A 16,875-nucleotide genomic window follows, 5' to 3' on the forward strand; every position below is an offset into this window, starting at 1 on the left:
ACTAAATCTTGACTACAGTCTGAGTGTTTTGTTTCAATACTTAAAAGCAAAATTACAATCTGAGCCAACTAAACTTTCCTTAATTCCCTCATCTTTCACCCATTGTAATGCTAAACTTATTGACAACATTTCCCCAACTTTACCCTAATTGACCTAGTTAAGCCTTAAAATGTCACTAAGCTGAATACTTGCATCTTAACAAACATGACGGTGTGAATTGAACAAAGCACTGCAAAGCGTTTCACAGACCAAAGAGCCCAACTAAACCAGCCCCTCACTCCATTAGGGTGACACAAAAAACAACTAAATTTCTGTTGGATCTTAATCAGATTATGGAAGTCCAAGCAGTCAGTAATAAGTGTGTCTGCTGTTGTTTGTGGAGTCGTTTAAGGATCCTCTGCTGAGACTGAAGCTGTATTATTTTACTTGATTTTATTTATTGTTGTAACTCAAGTCACTGTTTGTGTTTCTTGTTTCTTTCCTTCAGAAATTGTGATTATTAACAGCAGGTGTTCATCAGTGTCTGAATTCACTCATTAGTGTTCATTAACTCTGTCAGGTGAACTAGTTGATGGAATAGTGAACAAGGGCACAAAGTGTGATTTCAAATGCAGACTTCAAAATGTCGAGTCTGAACTCTGTTAGCTTACAGTTTTCTGCAGTTGGTTACTTTCTCGAAAACAAAAATGTTACCCAGAATACACTGTTTTTAACAGAATACTACTGTTTTAGTGAAAAAAATTATTTTACCGTAGAATCTGACCGTTTTAACAGCAATGTTTTACAGTGTCGCTCCAACAACTGTCACTCCAACTGTTCAGCTACCCTTTCCCTCCATGCATCAGTTTTCAGCAAACCGGTCCAATAAAGTTGCAGGGTCTTTGAGCAAGCTGTTTCAGCCGTATAGTAAAGACTCCAAAAAAATTTAATCCAACCCAGTCAAGGGAGCACTTTTTTTTTTTAGCTGTGCTCTAGTAAACACAGCATAAATCCCAAGTGTTGAAGAAGGTATGTGCCTTCAGGCAAGTGGACTTGGGAAAAAAAACTGAGGTTTTCTGATGTGCATTGGACACCACGGAAATTCATCGATATTGTTGAAGATGCCTTTCCTCCTCTTAAACATTCTGGAGGCTTTAAAATAATGTGTTGCTGCAGGAGCAAGCAACTCATTGATATTGTTATGCCACCAGATGGTTATTCAGTAAACTTTCCCAAGAACAGAAGCAGTTTGAACAAAGCTGTGGCCTACATTGTTCCTCTGCAATGTAACCTTCCTCTGAATGGTGATCATCTAAAGGTAGGTAATGTCAATAACTTTTTGTTGTGGGTTATATGTAAATTTTCCCTTAGTGTTGTTGTGAATTACATTTTAGGAAGACAGTATGGGACAAGGGGAGCCTTTGCAGCAAACATGGGTGAACTGCAAACAAGTAGTTTCACTATATGTTATGGAAAGTCACAGAATACAATGTAACACAAGGTAAGACAGAGTCAATCCTGAAATCCTATGTATTATTGCCAGAGAACGGCTAAGATTTTGTCCACAAACCTTTTTAAAATAGGAATACTGCTAAATCTAAAGTAACTTTTGGAAATAATATAAACAGTAGGAATAGTATGAAGTATATTGTAATGATCTTCCGATTCAATTCTATTCCCTGAACATGTCAATACGGCCATTAGTGAGTAAGGGTCTGTCCTCACCGACTGCATTTTTCCACTCTACCACACGGGTTTACTGTTGTTTTCTATGTGAACACATGGTTGATGGACATGTTTGACTTTTAAGCTTGAGTCTTTAGAAAGGCCATGTATGTGAGCAACGTATTGTTTAGACTGTACAGTCATAACTTATTTTCAGAGCAATGGGCCAATCTGAAGTAATCATAGGTGGGACAATCGTTGCCAGTCTCTGTTTGCACACACTGTGTGGTGGTTTCCAGTCAGGTATGTAGGCATGCGTGCAGAGGGTGAACTGTGAACATAACATGCATCACAAACACACATGAACGGCAATAATTTTTCAAAGTCTGTTTTCTTTTTTTCAGTCAATGTCACCTCGTCAAGTCTTTAAATGACACTGTAATGTAAATGCTAGTAAAACTTGTGTTTAATAAAATAAAAAAAATAAATAAATAAACATGCGTTTGAAGGCTTCGGCTGTTCTCCGGCACTTGCCGACTGTTTGCAAATTCAAGACCATGGTGTTTCCGAGCGACCAATCCGTTTCTGATTAATAATAGCCTATGCGTAGCCGAGTTCAAGTTCAAGTTGCATTATTGGCATGACTTTCAGTACAGTATTGCCAAAGCACTTCAAATATGAAACATATTAAAACCATTGAAAAAATAATAATGATAATACAGATAAGGTATAATGACAAAAAACAATACATTTGATTAATATAACAACAACAATAATAATAATAATAAAAAGTTTAAATTATTTAAATAAGATACATGAACTTACATTAACCATTTCTTATGGTGTGTAGGGTGTATACATATTTTGCAGCTAGTCTAGATGTCAATTCTTCCTCTCTCTCTTAAGTTCAAGTTGTTTTATTGGCATGACATTCAGTGCAGTATTGAAAAAGCACATCAAATATTATGTTTATTAAGGAGGTTCCAGTTGTCCCAGAAATTGTTGGAGTCAACAGATTCTTCAATTGTTTTGAGCTGTTTTTGGGTGTACTCTACTTTCTGATTGTGTTTTTATATTTTATTAAGCTCCTTGTAGTACCGAAGACGTAAATCTGTATTCTCTGGTTGCCTGTGTTTTTGATTTGCTAGTTGTATTAATTTTTTCCTTATTGTTTTAACCATGACTGAAGTTTTTTTTCCTTCTTCTTCTTTTCAGCAGCAGCAAAAGCCCCTACCCCTCCACAATGGAGGCGGATATGGCTGAGGTTGCCCATCGCCTCAGCCAGCGGTGCGAGCTGCATCCCAGGACCCAGATGGAATTTCGCAGCTTCTGCATGGCCACACTAGTGTGGCTACACCGTCTGGGTCATGTAAGCGTTAGGGAGCTTAAGGTAGAGCCAACACCTTTTAGTCGCGTTCAAAACACTGACTTGTTTGCTTGTTAAGCCCTGTAACAGGCCTCATATCTGTTCTTACGCTCTACACGCACAGGTGCGGGAGTGGCTGGGGAGGCGGCCAGAGGGGGACGCTGTCATTCTGACGCTTCCCAGCGAAGCCGTGAGCCTGAGCCGGAAAGAGGATGAGGAAAGTTGATCCTAACCAAAGATAATTACCATAAAAAAAATGAATGTCTAAAACTGTCTGGTGAAAAATGCCAATGTAGAACATTTTAATTCATGCTTAAACTGATGAGCGCGTATGTTGTAAAGTGTAACATGTCTCGTGTGTAACCTATGCACCTCTCTCTTTTGCCGCAGTGGCTGGAGTGCTATTTCAGGCACGTCCGTCCACTCTGCCTTAAGGCTCAGGCTCCGGGAACGGATGACAAAGGATGCTTCTTCCTGGGAGCGTCAGGACTCCCCCTCACTAACCCCACCGCAGACATCCAGCGCCAGAAAGCAAAGCAAGTGTTATTAGCCTGTTTTTTTTTGTGTGTAAATTTCTACCCATGCACTTTTCAGTATTTACATATACATGCATGCATACATACATACATACTAGAGCTGCACGATTCTGGCTAAAATGAGAATCAGATTTTTTTTTGCTTAAAATGAAGATCACGATTTTCTCACGATTCTATAAAGGTATGGTAAAAACAAACATATGGCACAACATCGATAATAATATTATGTGTAGATCTAAATAGTTCTATTCTGCTTATAATAATTCTGATGTTGAATTATTATGTTTGAGATATATGTTTGCAATCTGTCATTGACAACATCATTAGACAGTTTTATTCACTAGTAAAATCAGACATTTGTCATTATTAGATTATATTCAACAATATATTGGCTAGAGTAGTTATACTGACACTGTAAACATTTATTTTCATGCACAACTGTGTGTTCGCTATGAAAGAAAAACATCAAACGCTTGAAATAATCATAACTCTGTAATAAGATATGATCATTTAAATGAAGTGCACACTTTCGGATTCATTTTGACTGCTGTTCATACTTCGCACGCTGCTCCCAAACGATCACTCTGTGCCACAAACTGAATATTATTTACAACTTTATTACCTGTTACTCGCAACATATGCAGGTTCTGTTAACGAAAGTAGACACGCGCACGGCCTCTCTGTGATAACAGCTCACGGTCTGCAGCTCCCGTCACATGTGATTTCCTGGCCACGAATACAGCATAATATTAATACAAAAATGACATTTTTAGGTGAATTATACCTTATAAATACCGTATATGACTCATTCAACATCATTTGGAGGTGTCAATGTCAAATGAGTAACGTGTGTGAAACCATGAAATGACTCGTGCAGCCGCCTTTTTTTCTCTCCTGAACTTGAAAATATGATTGACAGAATCGTAGAAATGCTGGATTAAGATTGTCTAGGGCAGGGGTCACCAATCTCGGTCCTGGAGGGCCGGTGTCCCTGCAGGGTTTAGCTCCAGCTTGCTTCAACACACCTGCCTGAGTGTTTCAAGTATGCATATAAGACCTTACCTTGATTAGCTGTTCAGGTGTGCATGATTAGGGTTGGAGCTAAGATCTGCAGGACTCCGGCCCTTCAGGAACAAGTTTGGTGACCCCTGGTCTAGGGGGTCGAATCGAGATCTTGTTCTTTTTGTCCAACTCTAATACATACATACATACATACATACATGCATACATACAAGAAAGAAAATGACCTCATATTCTGTCTGGCCCCAGCCATCACTGACATCTTGCTCTATACATTTCAACAGGTACTTGCCTTGCCTTGCCTTGCTCGACCTTCTCCTCCGGCTCCAGCTTCTCCTCCAGCTGCACTGGCTCAGCTGCCTGCTCCAGCTGGCGAGGAGAGGTACAGTACAAGGGGGGTTGGAGAAAAGAAAAGCAATAGTTCAATAGTTGCGTTGTTGGCATGACAAATGTTACAAATGTATTGGTAAAACAGTTCTAAAGTTTACATCATTTTTGTTGGAAAATGTAGTCCATATCGATACCCTACCCCTAAACCTAGCCATAACTGTAAATTACTCCCTAAATTAGAGTTCAATAATAGTTGGATAACAATCAAGTAGATGTGCATAAACCTAACCATAAGCCTAAACTGATCATAAACTGTAAACGTACCCCTTATTTCTGATGGGCTGATTGGAATGTTGTTCAAGGCTCAATATATAGATGTTTATCCAGGTACATGAGGGTGAAATTAGGTCGGCGATGAGGTACATGCGCAACTTTTAAGAGGAATCCAGGGAAACACAAAAGAGTGGGAGTTGTAGAGTATGACAGTAGGCTGATGTTCTAATCCAGGCGGATGTAGTGCTGTGAGTGTCAAGTTGTTCTACCTGGTTCTGATTGTCCTTTTCGCTGACCCCCATATACTATAGCTGTCTTTAAGGGCCCTGTGTTCTGACCACCAGATTGTGTTCTGATCTAACTGGTTCTATCTGTATCATTCTATCAATATCAATTCGAATAGCTTGAATTTGATTGTTGTGTTTGATTTTCTTCAGAGTTACTCTCAAGTGTTTTGAAAAACAAATGTGCTTAATTGACCAATTCGCAATCCATAGTTAACCAATCAGGGCCTATACCTGCACAAAAAAAAGCACCAAAAGTACAGCATCCGTTACGACCTGAGTGACTCTCACACACAGACACACCAGCGACACGCACGCACCACATGGCTGCAATAAAGGAAAATTTTATGATTTGTTGTATAAACACTTCTTATATATTCGAATGTTTGGGTAACTTGTGTATTGTTTGCGTCAATATTGTAACCTAATTGTCGCATTATTTGATCCCTTGAGCGCTTTTCATAATGAATCTCGAGGCTGCTTTTCAGAAAGTGTAGCTTGATGTATCAAAGTGACGCCAATGTTTGTGATCATATATTAATTCTGGCTGTAACGTAAACGTTAGATTCCTAAGACTCTGTGACTTTTAGTGCAGAGCTGGAGTTCCTAAGGGCAATGTTAACTGCATTTGCTTATATTCACATACAGACTTACCTATAAACTTTTTAAAATAATGTCAGAATTAATGTCATTTCCACGCTGCATATTTTTAACCAGGATGTTTCAATCATTCTTGTTAACCTACACGTGCAGCCAAAAAGGTATTGACTTTGATCCACGCAAAATAGGAATTTTGAAAAATAATGCATGAAACAAGTTAACTTAAGTCATTGCTCAAATGTGAAGATGCATGTATTTTTTTTAAACCCACCCCACAAACACACCTACATGTGCCTAAGGTCAGAGGAAGTGACAGGGAGATTTGACTAAGTTTGTTCGAATATTTTAATTCATTCATTCATTTTCTTTTTGGCTTAGTCCCTTTATTAAGTCCCGGGGTCGCCACAGAGGAATGAACCGCCACTTATCCAGCACATCCTTTACGCAGCGAATGCCCTTCCTGCTGCAACCCATCTCTGGCAAACATCCATACACACTCATTCACAACAGACAATTTCAGTCTACCCAATTCACCTGTACCACTTTTGTTTAAACTGTGGGGGAAAACGGAGGAAACCCACACGAAAGTAGGGAAAACATGCAAACTTTACACAGAAACGGCAACTGACCCAGCCGAGGTTCGAACCACCGACCTTCTTGCTGTGAGGTGACAGTGCTGCGCCACCGCGTCCCCCACAAAAGAATAATGTGTGCCGTTTTAAAATGTTACAAGCCCTGGTAACCATTTGGCATACAAATTAGGGCGAAGGCAGATTTTCAACCTACTTCAAAATATCTTTGTTTTTGTGCAAACATTAATTGCTCAAATGTGAAGATGCGTGTTCTTCTCAATATTTTTCAGGAAAGAAAGGCTCCTGATCACAATACTGATGACGAGATGCGAGATGCCACCCATTTGCAAGATGTAAATGTGCCAGAGCTCAAAAGGAGAAGATTGAGTGTAAGTTTTTTTTTTTTTTTTTTTTTACGAATTTCTTGATTTGTTAATTTTCTTTTCGACTTAGTCCCTTTAATAATCCGTGGTCGCCACCGCAGAATGAACCGCCAACTTGTCCAGCACATATTACACTGGCAAAGCCTTATTTATAGTACTGTATGCCCTAATTTGCAGATGGGACAGGGTATGAGAAAAAAAAAGCTTGGTTCCCGCAAGAGAGGGTAAAATGTGCGGGAATGTAAGAGCAGACAGTGTTGATCGTTGAATTTGCAACAATGTTGCAACTTTGTGCGGGAGCGGGGGGAGGGGAAGAAAACAGCAGCATGAGAAAGGAGGAAGACAGAGTGTGGGAACACTGGACCTACGCTTTCAAGACTTTAATTTGGCATGGGTCTAGTGGATTCGAACACCTTGGATGTAATGTAAATGTGTGGTGGGAGGTACATTTATGCAGTCGTTGAAAATTTGTTTGTATTTATGTTCTTCACAGAAAAGAAGTCAAAGCCAGTGAATTTCAGGTTGAAAAAAAGAACATGGTTTTATTTTTTCTTTTAAAAAAAACTGAAAATGGGTTTTACAGACCTGGACACCATACAAGGGTTAATAATCCGGGGTCGCCACCGTGGAATGAACCGCCAACTTGTCCAGCACATGTTACATGCAGCATATGCTTCACGTATTCATTCTTCAAAAGAATAATGTGTGTTTTAAATTGGGGAGGGAGGGAGGGAGGGGGGGAGGGGTACATCAGAATATCTAATAGTTTGTTCCTGTACAAACATTGATTGCTCAAATGTGAAGATGCATGTGCTCTTCTCATTTTTTTTCAGGACGAAGAGTCTGAGCATGTCGGGGATGTTACTGAGAGGAGGAGGGAAAACAGCCCAAAGCCACATACAATCGTGAGCGAACGGACATCGACTGAAAGAGAGATAGAGATTGTAGGTTTATTAAAATATTTTCATTCATTTTCTGTTCGGCTCAGTCCCTTTATTAATCCGGCATCGCCACAGCGGAATAAATCAGCAACATATCAAGCATCCTCGTTTTGTTTTTTTTGTTCCTGTTCAAACATTGATTGCTCAAATGTGAAGATGCGTGTGCTCATCTCAATAATTTTCAGAAAAGCCAGTATTCCCGATGTTGATTCTGTGAAGATGCACGTGTTATTCTGAATATTTTTCAGAAAATACAGCATTCCCAAGTCGTTGATGTTACTGAGAGGAGCCACCGCAGCCCAAACCCCCATACGAATGTAAGCGAGCACAGAGCAACTGACAGAGAGATTGTAAGTTTATTAAAATATATTCATTCATATTCTTTTTCGATTCAGTCCCTTTATTAATCCGAGGTTGCCACAGTGGAATGAACCACAAATTATCAAGCGTCCTCATTTTTGTTTCTGTACAAACAATTATTGAAATTATTGCTCAAATGTGCTGATGCGTGTGTTCTTCTCGTGTCTTCCAATGACAGCGAGGTGAGAGTAACGCGAGAACCCACTCCAGAAAGAGACCTACGTATTCCTGAGCTGAAAAGAACCGAAAGTGTGATCGTAAGTTTCTTTGAATATTTTAGCACATTTAATTAAACGCACATCTTTGGAGACTTGATGTGACAAAAAAAAAGTGTCTTAATTTTAAATAGTGACTTTGTAAAGCTACAGTCAACATACACCAGTCCCGGCCGCATTTTTAAATTGTCAACGGCAATCCTGTTGACTAGAACATGTCCACTGCACTTTGTCGGCTAAGGGCTCCATTTTGACAGTCCATGCGCAAGGCTCAAACGCATTCAGGGTGTGTTAGAATCCACTTTAGCTAATATAAGGGCGGAAAATTTCGCTTTGGGCCGTGCCCCATGATCTAAAAGGGTTGAGCTTATTTTCTTAATGAGTTATAGGTGTGTTCAGAGTCTCACCTCCCATTCCCTTTAAGAGTCAGTTGTGTCGCGCCATGGTGCATATGAGCGCAAATGCATTTGCTATTTAAACAGCTTGGCGCAAATCGCCAAAAAGTACCTCTTGCGCCAAGCGGAAACTAGCAAACAACTATTGCGTCGTGCCTTGCACCACATTGCACCTGGTGTATGATAGGGCCCTCAATGTGTTGCAAATTAAAAGTGGCATCGTTTCTATAGTTTGGACACTGAAACTTTCACTTTAGACAGACCTTTATATTATATAAATATTTAACTTGTGCCTTTTATTCATTCATAGCTTAGCAAGAAAATCCTTGGATATGGTACAGAGGAGTCAAACACGAGTTCAGAGATGAGTGAGGATGACGGTAACCGTTCTGGCCAGGATGTCAGTAGCAAGAAGGAAAAGGTAAAGTCAGCGGCAAAGTCTCCACTCCATCCATGTTTGATAGTGCCATTGCGTATTTCGGTTTAAATCGCCTCAGGAAAAAAATATTACATGTGTAAGCATAATAGCAGCCATGCACCCGTGCTAAACAACTCGTTGGGTTGTTCGTAATGTAGCAGCACCCAAACAGCAGCTGGGGAGACTTGCGCCAGTCACTAAATCCAGCATAGGTGCTCTCAACCCTCCGCCACATTCTGTCTTTATGTTATGCACTGTGTTTTTCATTAAGTCAATTGTGCTCCATGTGCTCGGGTGTTGTATCAAATCTGACCCCGAGGACAAATCTGACACATAGCGGCTTGCAGCTATCAACTACAAATTGTAGACGTGTTGCTGTAATACATGGAGACTAATTGCAAGGATTTTATCATTTTTTTAATTATTATTACTGGGTGACGTGCATGTAAACATGACAGATTTTCAGCCATGAACTAAACTTAAGCAAAAAATGTGTGTACAACTGTAAAACAATGAATCAAACTGAAGACCATATATTAATTACTTTTGTTTTGTTTTTGAGTCATTTTCTCTAATTGCAATTTTATCCTTTTCAGGACCCAGACAAAAGTGTTCCCCGGAATAAAATTCAGGAATGGAGGAAATCCTGATGGACTCCTTTTTTTTTTTCCCTCCTCTCCTCTTTGCGTCTTTGTTGACGACAACGTGTGCATGGCAAGCTGTTTTGGCATTTATCTATAACCTGTACACGTGTCTATTTTCATGTTACTAGTGCTTAATTTTTAGGTACAAGTGTTTAATCTTTGTTGAAATCTAATTCTACATGCAAAAACAAAACTTTAACGTTGAAATAAACGTTTAAGACAATTCTTTGTTGTATTGAGTTTTTACATTCTGGAAAATGTCGCTATGTCTCCATCAATTGTTATTGCGCATCTCAGAATATAAATTTTAAAAAAAAATGCTTGATGGAAAGCCAAGATGCTCATACGTTGTAAAAATGCATGCACAAGTAAAAAAAAAAATAATATATATATATATAAGTGTCAATGTCACTGCAGTGACATGCAGCGCGACACTGAGTGACACAGGTTACTACACATGCCACTAGCGAGTGACACATGACAGTGGAAAACCGGACGTGCCACCGGAAGTGTCACTACACTCAGTGGCATGTGCCAGTGTCATCTGTACGTCAGATGTCGTGTCACTCCATGTTAAAACTGCTACTGTGAATCCGCGTTCAAGCGCACACAATAAGCTAAAACTCGCCCCAAGCACCGGCAAAAACAAATAACAATGAATGTGTCGAGGAAAGAGTAAAGACATATCTTAATTATTTATTAATAAACTTATTCTGAGTCAGTGTCGCAAAGATCCTGACTGACAATCTCCTCTTGGACTCGCCTTTAGAAATTCATCTTTACATGAAGGAGTTTTTTTGTTTTATTTCGTCAAGTAATAATTTAAAGCTTTCTATAAATATATTTATTATGTCTGTGAGGCATATACATTTTGCTTCATTTTGTTAAGCGCTCCTGTTCAAAAACCAGACGACAGAAAGCGCATAATTTTGGTTTTCTTTATTTTATAAAAACGCTGTAACGTTTTTTGATGTATTACTCGTACTTTGTGAGCAAAAATGACGGATAACTTTAAATTGCTCCCACTGAAAAAATGCAAGTTATTGCTCTGGCTCCTCGATGTCCTGCAAGCTTTTTATAAGCAAACTATGCGCCTAATAGCACACATTCTTTAACGTTTAAGCTACCATTGTTTTATACTTGAACTGTTTTATATCTTTTATTTTAGGCAAGTCGTGATGATCTGAGAAGGCAAACTGATCAAACAGACAATGATGGTCTTCCGCTGAGCGCTGTTCGTTAAAAAAAACTTATTTTTAACGAATAAAAAATGCTCCAAACGTTTTTCTAAATAAGCTGAATAAAAAAACGAAACTAAATATAAACACTTTGACATTAGGCTACATACAAAACTGAACTATTTCATAGCTGAAACACTATTGTTTAAGGAGAAGGGGGAAATATATTTTTGTCCCGTCTATTAATTGCTTCACCGTTATTTCGAGAATAAACCCAGCGTAAATACGCAGATGTCATTCCCAAAACATATCAGCGTATATGTGCCGAAAACGAAAGTTTCATACAAATTCTGAATGGATTATAGCCTGGAAAGTGCAAAGCACGCTCCTCTTATTATCACTAAAAAGCGTCACTAATCTTAGTTCATAGAGATCTCAAAGATCCGTTATAATTTATAAAGCTCTCTAAATTACACAATTAATCTTTTATTTACATGGCGTCTACACTCAAAAGATGATTCACGAGCACACAAAATGGCACTTAATAAAAACCAATCCGGCGCTTTCAGCAGTGAGTGAATTCTGTGAATCTAGAGAAATGACAGATCAATATCCGTGAACCTGATTTTTTTTTTCCCCGCAGCCACAGTACGCCGGAAATCCGGCGTGGTGCCGGAACGCTATCACCCCTGCTAATGTAAACATAAAAAAACTTTAAACACTTGCACTGCACTAATGTAAATATGCAGCTTTTATGGTGTAGAACTATGTGATGGTTACCTTCATCAAATGTACCACCTCTGCCTTCTAGCAAAAATCAGGCAGGCAACTTCTGTCAGACCCCCGGTGATGCTCAATTCAAAATGCATTTGTTTCAAGTAGCAAAAATGTAACGAAGGGGATACCACCTCCAACTAATTTTTAACAAGGAAAACACAAAACTATGTAAATATAAGTAACTAGACATTTGCACGGCCGTTATGTAAAAAAATTAACATTAAGACATTTCCGCTGCAGCATAAAGAATTTTTTTTTTGACACGTGTAAAACTGACACAATTTTAAACATAAAAAAGTTGTGTAAGAGTTTTGTTCAAATCTGTAGTCATCTTGACAGGTAAAAAAAAGAAAAAAAGGTCAGCTTCCCCTGAAACAATTTGATGTTATTTTAGATGAGCTGGATCATCATGTCATCCAGAGTATAAATAACCTTTCACTCAAACTATGCAGCTTATCTGACTTCATTTTCGACCTGAATTGGTGATCTCTCCTGTCACTCCACCCTTATAGGACAGTGAGAAATAACCCATAGTTCGCAACGTTCATACTTATGGATATTGAGGACACAATGTACACACACATGTAAAAAGATAGACAGACGGATGGATGGATGGATGGAAATGATACAGGTATGTAAAAGAAATTAGCTCATTCTATGGATATTAATAAATCAACAATAACGTTTTTTCTTAATTATTAATATTCCGGCTTAAGCTTCGGTCAATTTGGTCAAACAAACATGATTGTATATGATCCTGCCCGCTCAACCGAGCGGACTCTCAGATTATGAATATTAATTATCAACAATAGCGAATTAATATTAATCATTAACATTCTGGATTAATTTATTGTTAACTTGACCAAACAAACATAACCAGAGCCGCCGCTCTTCCGAGCGGACACGGTAATGATCTATTTATTTAGAAAAGGGAATTATTACTACTTCTTGGGTAGTAGATTAATAATTTATAAGCTTTAATCAACTTATAAAAGCTAGGCAGGGGAATCTGTCTTTCAGTGACTTTTTCTGTGAGGCAAACAATACAATTCGTTTGATTATAATGGGATTTATAGACTAGTCAGACGGATAACAAACAAATGCACGAACATGCATAAAACATAGAACAAAAGGTAAACCATGTGGAGATAGACTATACGGGTCTATAGAACATGTAACAAACAGAGAGAGATAGCAAAGCGCGGAAATAGAGATTTCAAATAAAGAGTGGCAAAATATCTTTCAGTTCCACACACACCATTAAGGATCACCAAAATTATATAAAACACCTTTTTGAAAAAAGGGGCACAGCTTATCCGCATAACTAAAAAAACCTGGACTTTAATGTCTGGAGGTCTCTCTCTTTATGCGAGTCTCTTCCTTGTCTGATGATTCCGGTGCTGTCCTTCTTGATGCGTGGAGTTTGCAATACAGGTTGGAGTAATGCGATCGCAACTTTAAACTGAGTTTATTTTGCCGGAAAATAAGAAAACGTGGGTTCGGAGCGAGCCACGCGGTATAAAGGAGCCGCTAGACCCCTTAACGGGGTGGCCTCCTTGAGCGGTTCTTTGCTCAGGCATTCTGACACGAGTCTGGGGAGGGGCAGCTTTTAAGGTTAAGCTCTGTGCCCCTGCCCTCTCAACATGATCGACCAATGATTTCAGGGCAAAGTTTAGGCGGGAAACTTCCTTTGTCTCGAGGCTGCTCATATGCAAATTTGATTGTCCGCCTAAAGCATGCGAAGAGACATTAATGCAGAGTATTAAAGAATGTAAGCAGTGCAAGTTATTATCATGCTCTACGCATCATGTGTTGTAAAATGTCAACAGCATCTCATCGGTACCCGACATGGACAGGTACATCAACAATAAAAGTACATCAACAATTCTCACACTTACATTATTTATGCACTAAAAAGGCCTAAATGAACCAAGCATACAGGTTATAAGATAGGTTGTACAGGTAGGAAAGGTCAGAAATGAGATACAAGGTTTGCAAGCATAACATTTTAGTTTTCTGCTGGTCCCTGATTTCTCAGCCCAATTTCTTTTTTTGGACTAGTGTCCTTGTGAGTGTGGGGGTGTGTGTGTTTGGGCAGAAATGTCTTTGAAGCTCACGGCCTATCTCTCTGGGTGGCTCTGGATAACGAAAGGTGTCACGGATACCCAGACTTCGTGGAGCCAGGAGTCGTAAAGCCCACGCAAGATACTCCTTGATAAAATCAATATGTAATTTTATCTGTGGACTGTACGCTACAGGTAATTAAAAATCGATATGAACTGTGAGAAACCGACACGGCTAGCATTTAATTGGTTTTCTCATATATAGCATAATAATAACAACCTCAAAATGATCGAAGTAACTCGAAATGTAACATTTTAACCCCCTACATTGTTTAAGCCATTATCATGAACAATATAAGGGTCTGAAATCGCCGGTAAGACTGATAGCAACAGAGCACCACCAAGTAACTTCATTGACTGTAAACATGTCTCATATGCTAATATGATTTCTCCACTTTGACTTTCCAAAGAATTCTGCCTAAAATCATATTAAAATGGTCAAGGTCCGAATGTGTGAATATAAAAGCAAACTTGACCTCAGGGGAAAGGTGCCCATTTTCCATAATTAAATCGACAACAAACAACCAAACTGCGTTTTCAGCGACAGATTACAAAGTTTGTGAGCTACGCAGGCGATCTGTTTTACCAAAAAGTTTGGGCAAAATCTCATTTTATCAATTTAAAAGGTCAAAACAATTGTTTTACTTACCGAAATCAAATTACCTCAGGTCGACACGGTGGGCGGAGTCAATGGGTTTGATTGACAGCCTGAACGAGATTTACTAACAAGTTTTTTTTTTTTCAATGTTTTTGCCTAATCTATATTTGTTAAACAGACCGCCGTAAAAGGTGATCCACAGCATTGATTTATTCATGTAAAAAAAAAAAAAAAAGGCATGTCCTAGAGAACACAACACAGATCATTTTAATTGAGACCAAAGTTTTGCAGGATGTTTTGATGCTGACTGCGACCACAAGAGACCAACACAAGATGAGCAAGATCCAGGGTCTCAAAACCAATTCATGGAGGGCCGCAGCTCTGCACCGTTTTGCTCCATCCCCAATCTAACACAGCTAATGCAAACAATCAAAAGTGTTCACAGTTTTGAATTATTTGGATCAGCTGTGATTTAGTTTGGGCTGGAGCAAGAGTTTTGTTTATTTATTTATTTATTTTTTACTTATGATTTGCTGTCTTTTCCTTCTGCTTTTCCCTTGTACTTGGATTTGTGGGCCAAAGTGGCTGCAGGAGGTCGTCCAGCTCTTTACTCCTCTTTCTTTTGGCATCCGGAATAGACAAAGCAGGTGCCTGCTAGGCTATGTTGTCACTATCCTTGTTGCTGTCTCTGTCGTCGGTGGAGCTTTCATCGTTGGTGCTGACGGTTGCCTCTGTCGCTAACCCTTGCCCTTAAGTTTCTCCATTTGCCTGCCCTGTTCTGTGATGGTGGATTTTCAGAGGTCCTGGATTTGACTACCTTGGCCAGGAAGTCCTCCTGCTTCTCAGGGGGTTCTTTGAGTGTCCTTTTAATTTCTTGATGAGCTTCGTTTTGTTGGTGTCGTTTGGGTCATGCGAAACACAGAAAAGGTGAGAATTATCATCAAGTTGCTTCGTTTTCTAATGTCAAAGTCATTTTATTTTTTCTCTCTCTACATTGCAGTGTTAATTTTTCTGTTTCCTACTTTTTGCTTGCAGAATCCTGCCACCTGATTCCAATCTGTGCAGCTAATTTCCTTAGATGTATAGACCTGAGGGGCTTGTGGCTTTATTTGATTTTTTATTTTGGACCCCCATATCCGGACATACTTTTATTTTACATTATTAAGTTGCATATTTTCTTAACAAAATAAACCAATGCTCGCCTCATGGCAATCAGAAAGATGACTAAGGAATGTGTTTGTCTCATAATTCTTGGCATGCTTGATGCTAGGATCAAAGGGTGTGTGTGTGCGCACGTCACTTAAAACTAAATACTAGCGTATTACCTATAAACTGGTACAGTGCCCATTGGTCAGTCATTTCACTAAATTACGGTAAAAGAGCGATTTAACCTACTCCGTTACACATTGATAATTTCTGTTCTTTGTTTTGATAAACTTACTCTTAATATTGTATTTTTGATCTTTATATTCCTAGATCATTTGAAGTACTTTATCTAGAAGATACTTCTATTAATCTAAAAAAAGGAAAATAAATATCTATTTAAGATATTTTTGGCATCAAGTAAAAAAGCTATAACCCGGAAATGGTATAAAGAAGAGCCACTAACTAGATGAATGGTTCAAAATTATAGCAGAAGTTAAGGAAATGGAAAAATGACACATGCACTTGGATTACAATTAGAAACCTTTGAAAAGAAATGGAGTAAATTGCTGACTTTCTCCTCAACAACAATATAATTATAACTGAACATTTACATAATTCTATAGGTTATGTATCATTGTGAAAATAAGTTTGTTATATAAATATATATATATATATATAACAAACAAGAGATGCAAGTAAAGCTTAAAATAATATCATTGATGGTGAAGTGCACCATTTCCCAAAAACTATCAATTCTTGAACACTGCCAGAATATATGCACATGATGTGCCTCTTTTACTCAGCAGTTTCTCCAACAAGGATGAATAGTCCCGGATTGTAATGATTTAATTTTGGGTGTAATTTAAAAAATAAAAAAATAAAATCGAATTAAGTCTTTCCAACAAAACTCGCGCCACATTCTTGAGCTTGTTGAGGTGTGTGGGACAGCACATATTTTAACCCATTGGTCTTAATTTAGTATAATGCCTACTTCATTTTCCAATTTTAATCTTATATAGTCTGTTGAGATTCCTCTAGAATTACTTATTGCTCTATATAATTTAGAAATTTT

The 16,875-nt window shown here is 38.5% G+C and overlaps 3 protein-coding genes and 1 pseudogene across 5 annotated transcripts in view; 2 read left to right on the plus strand and 2 right to left on the minus strand.

The window, feature by feature from the left end:
- The window catches only part of LOC101886199 (uncharacterized), an 883,799-nt gene that overhangs the window by 220,281 nt on the left and 646,643 nt on the right, over positions 1–16,875 (minus strand). The window lies entirely within an intron of this gene.
- LOC148680953 (uncharacterized) overlaps positions 1–16,875 on the minus strand; it is a 217,811-nt pseudogene that overhangs the window by 51,509 nt on the left and 149,427 nt on the right. The window lies entirely within an intron of this gene.
- The window catches only part of LOC148680963 (protein NLRC3-like), a 156,759-nt gene that overhangs the window by 13,832 nt on the left and 126,052 nt on the right, over positions 1–16,875 (plus strand). The window lies entirely within an intron of this gene.
- Positions 1,142–10,204, plus strand: LOC148680964 (uncharacterized). Its single transcript, XM_088649883.1, has 12 exons — positions 1,142–1,297; positions 1,374–1,480; positions 2,860–3,034; positions 3,135–3,231; positions 3,401–3,546; positions 4,851–4,948; positions 6,916–7,014; positions 7,842–7,952; positions 8,198–8,299; positions 8,488–8,566; positions 9,230–9,340; positions 9,934–10,204. Exons 1-5 carry the CDS (start codon positions 1,142–1,144, stop codon positions 3,442–3,444), a joined length of 579 nt encoding a protein of 192 aa, XP_088506009.1. The 3' UTR covers positions 3,445–3,546; positions 4,851–4,948; positions 6,916–7,014; positions 7,842–7,952; positions 8,198–8,299; positions 8,488–8,566; positions 9,230–9,340; positions 9,934–10,204.

Source organism: Danio rerio, chromosome 4, assembly GCF_052040795.2.
Source record: "Danio rerio strain M-AB ecotype USA chromosome 4, GRCz13ab, whole genome shotgun sequence".
NCBI lineage: Eukaryota > Metazoa > Chordata > Actinopteri > Cypriniformes > Danionidae > Danio > Danio rerio.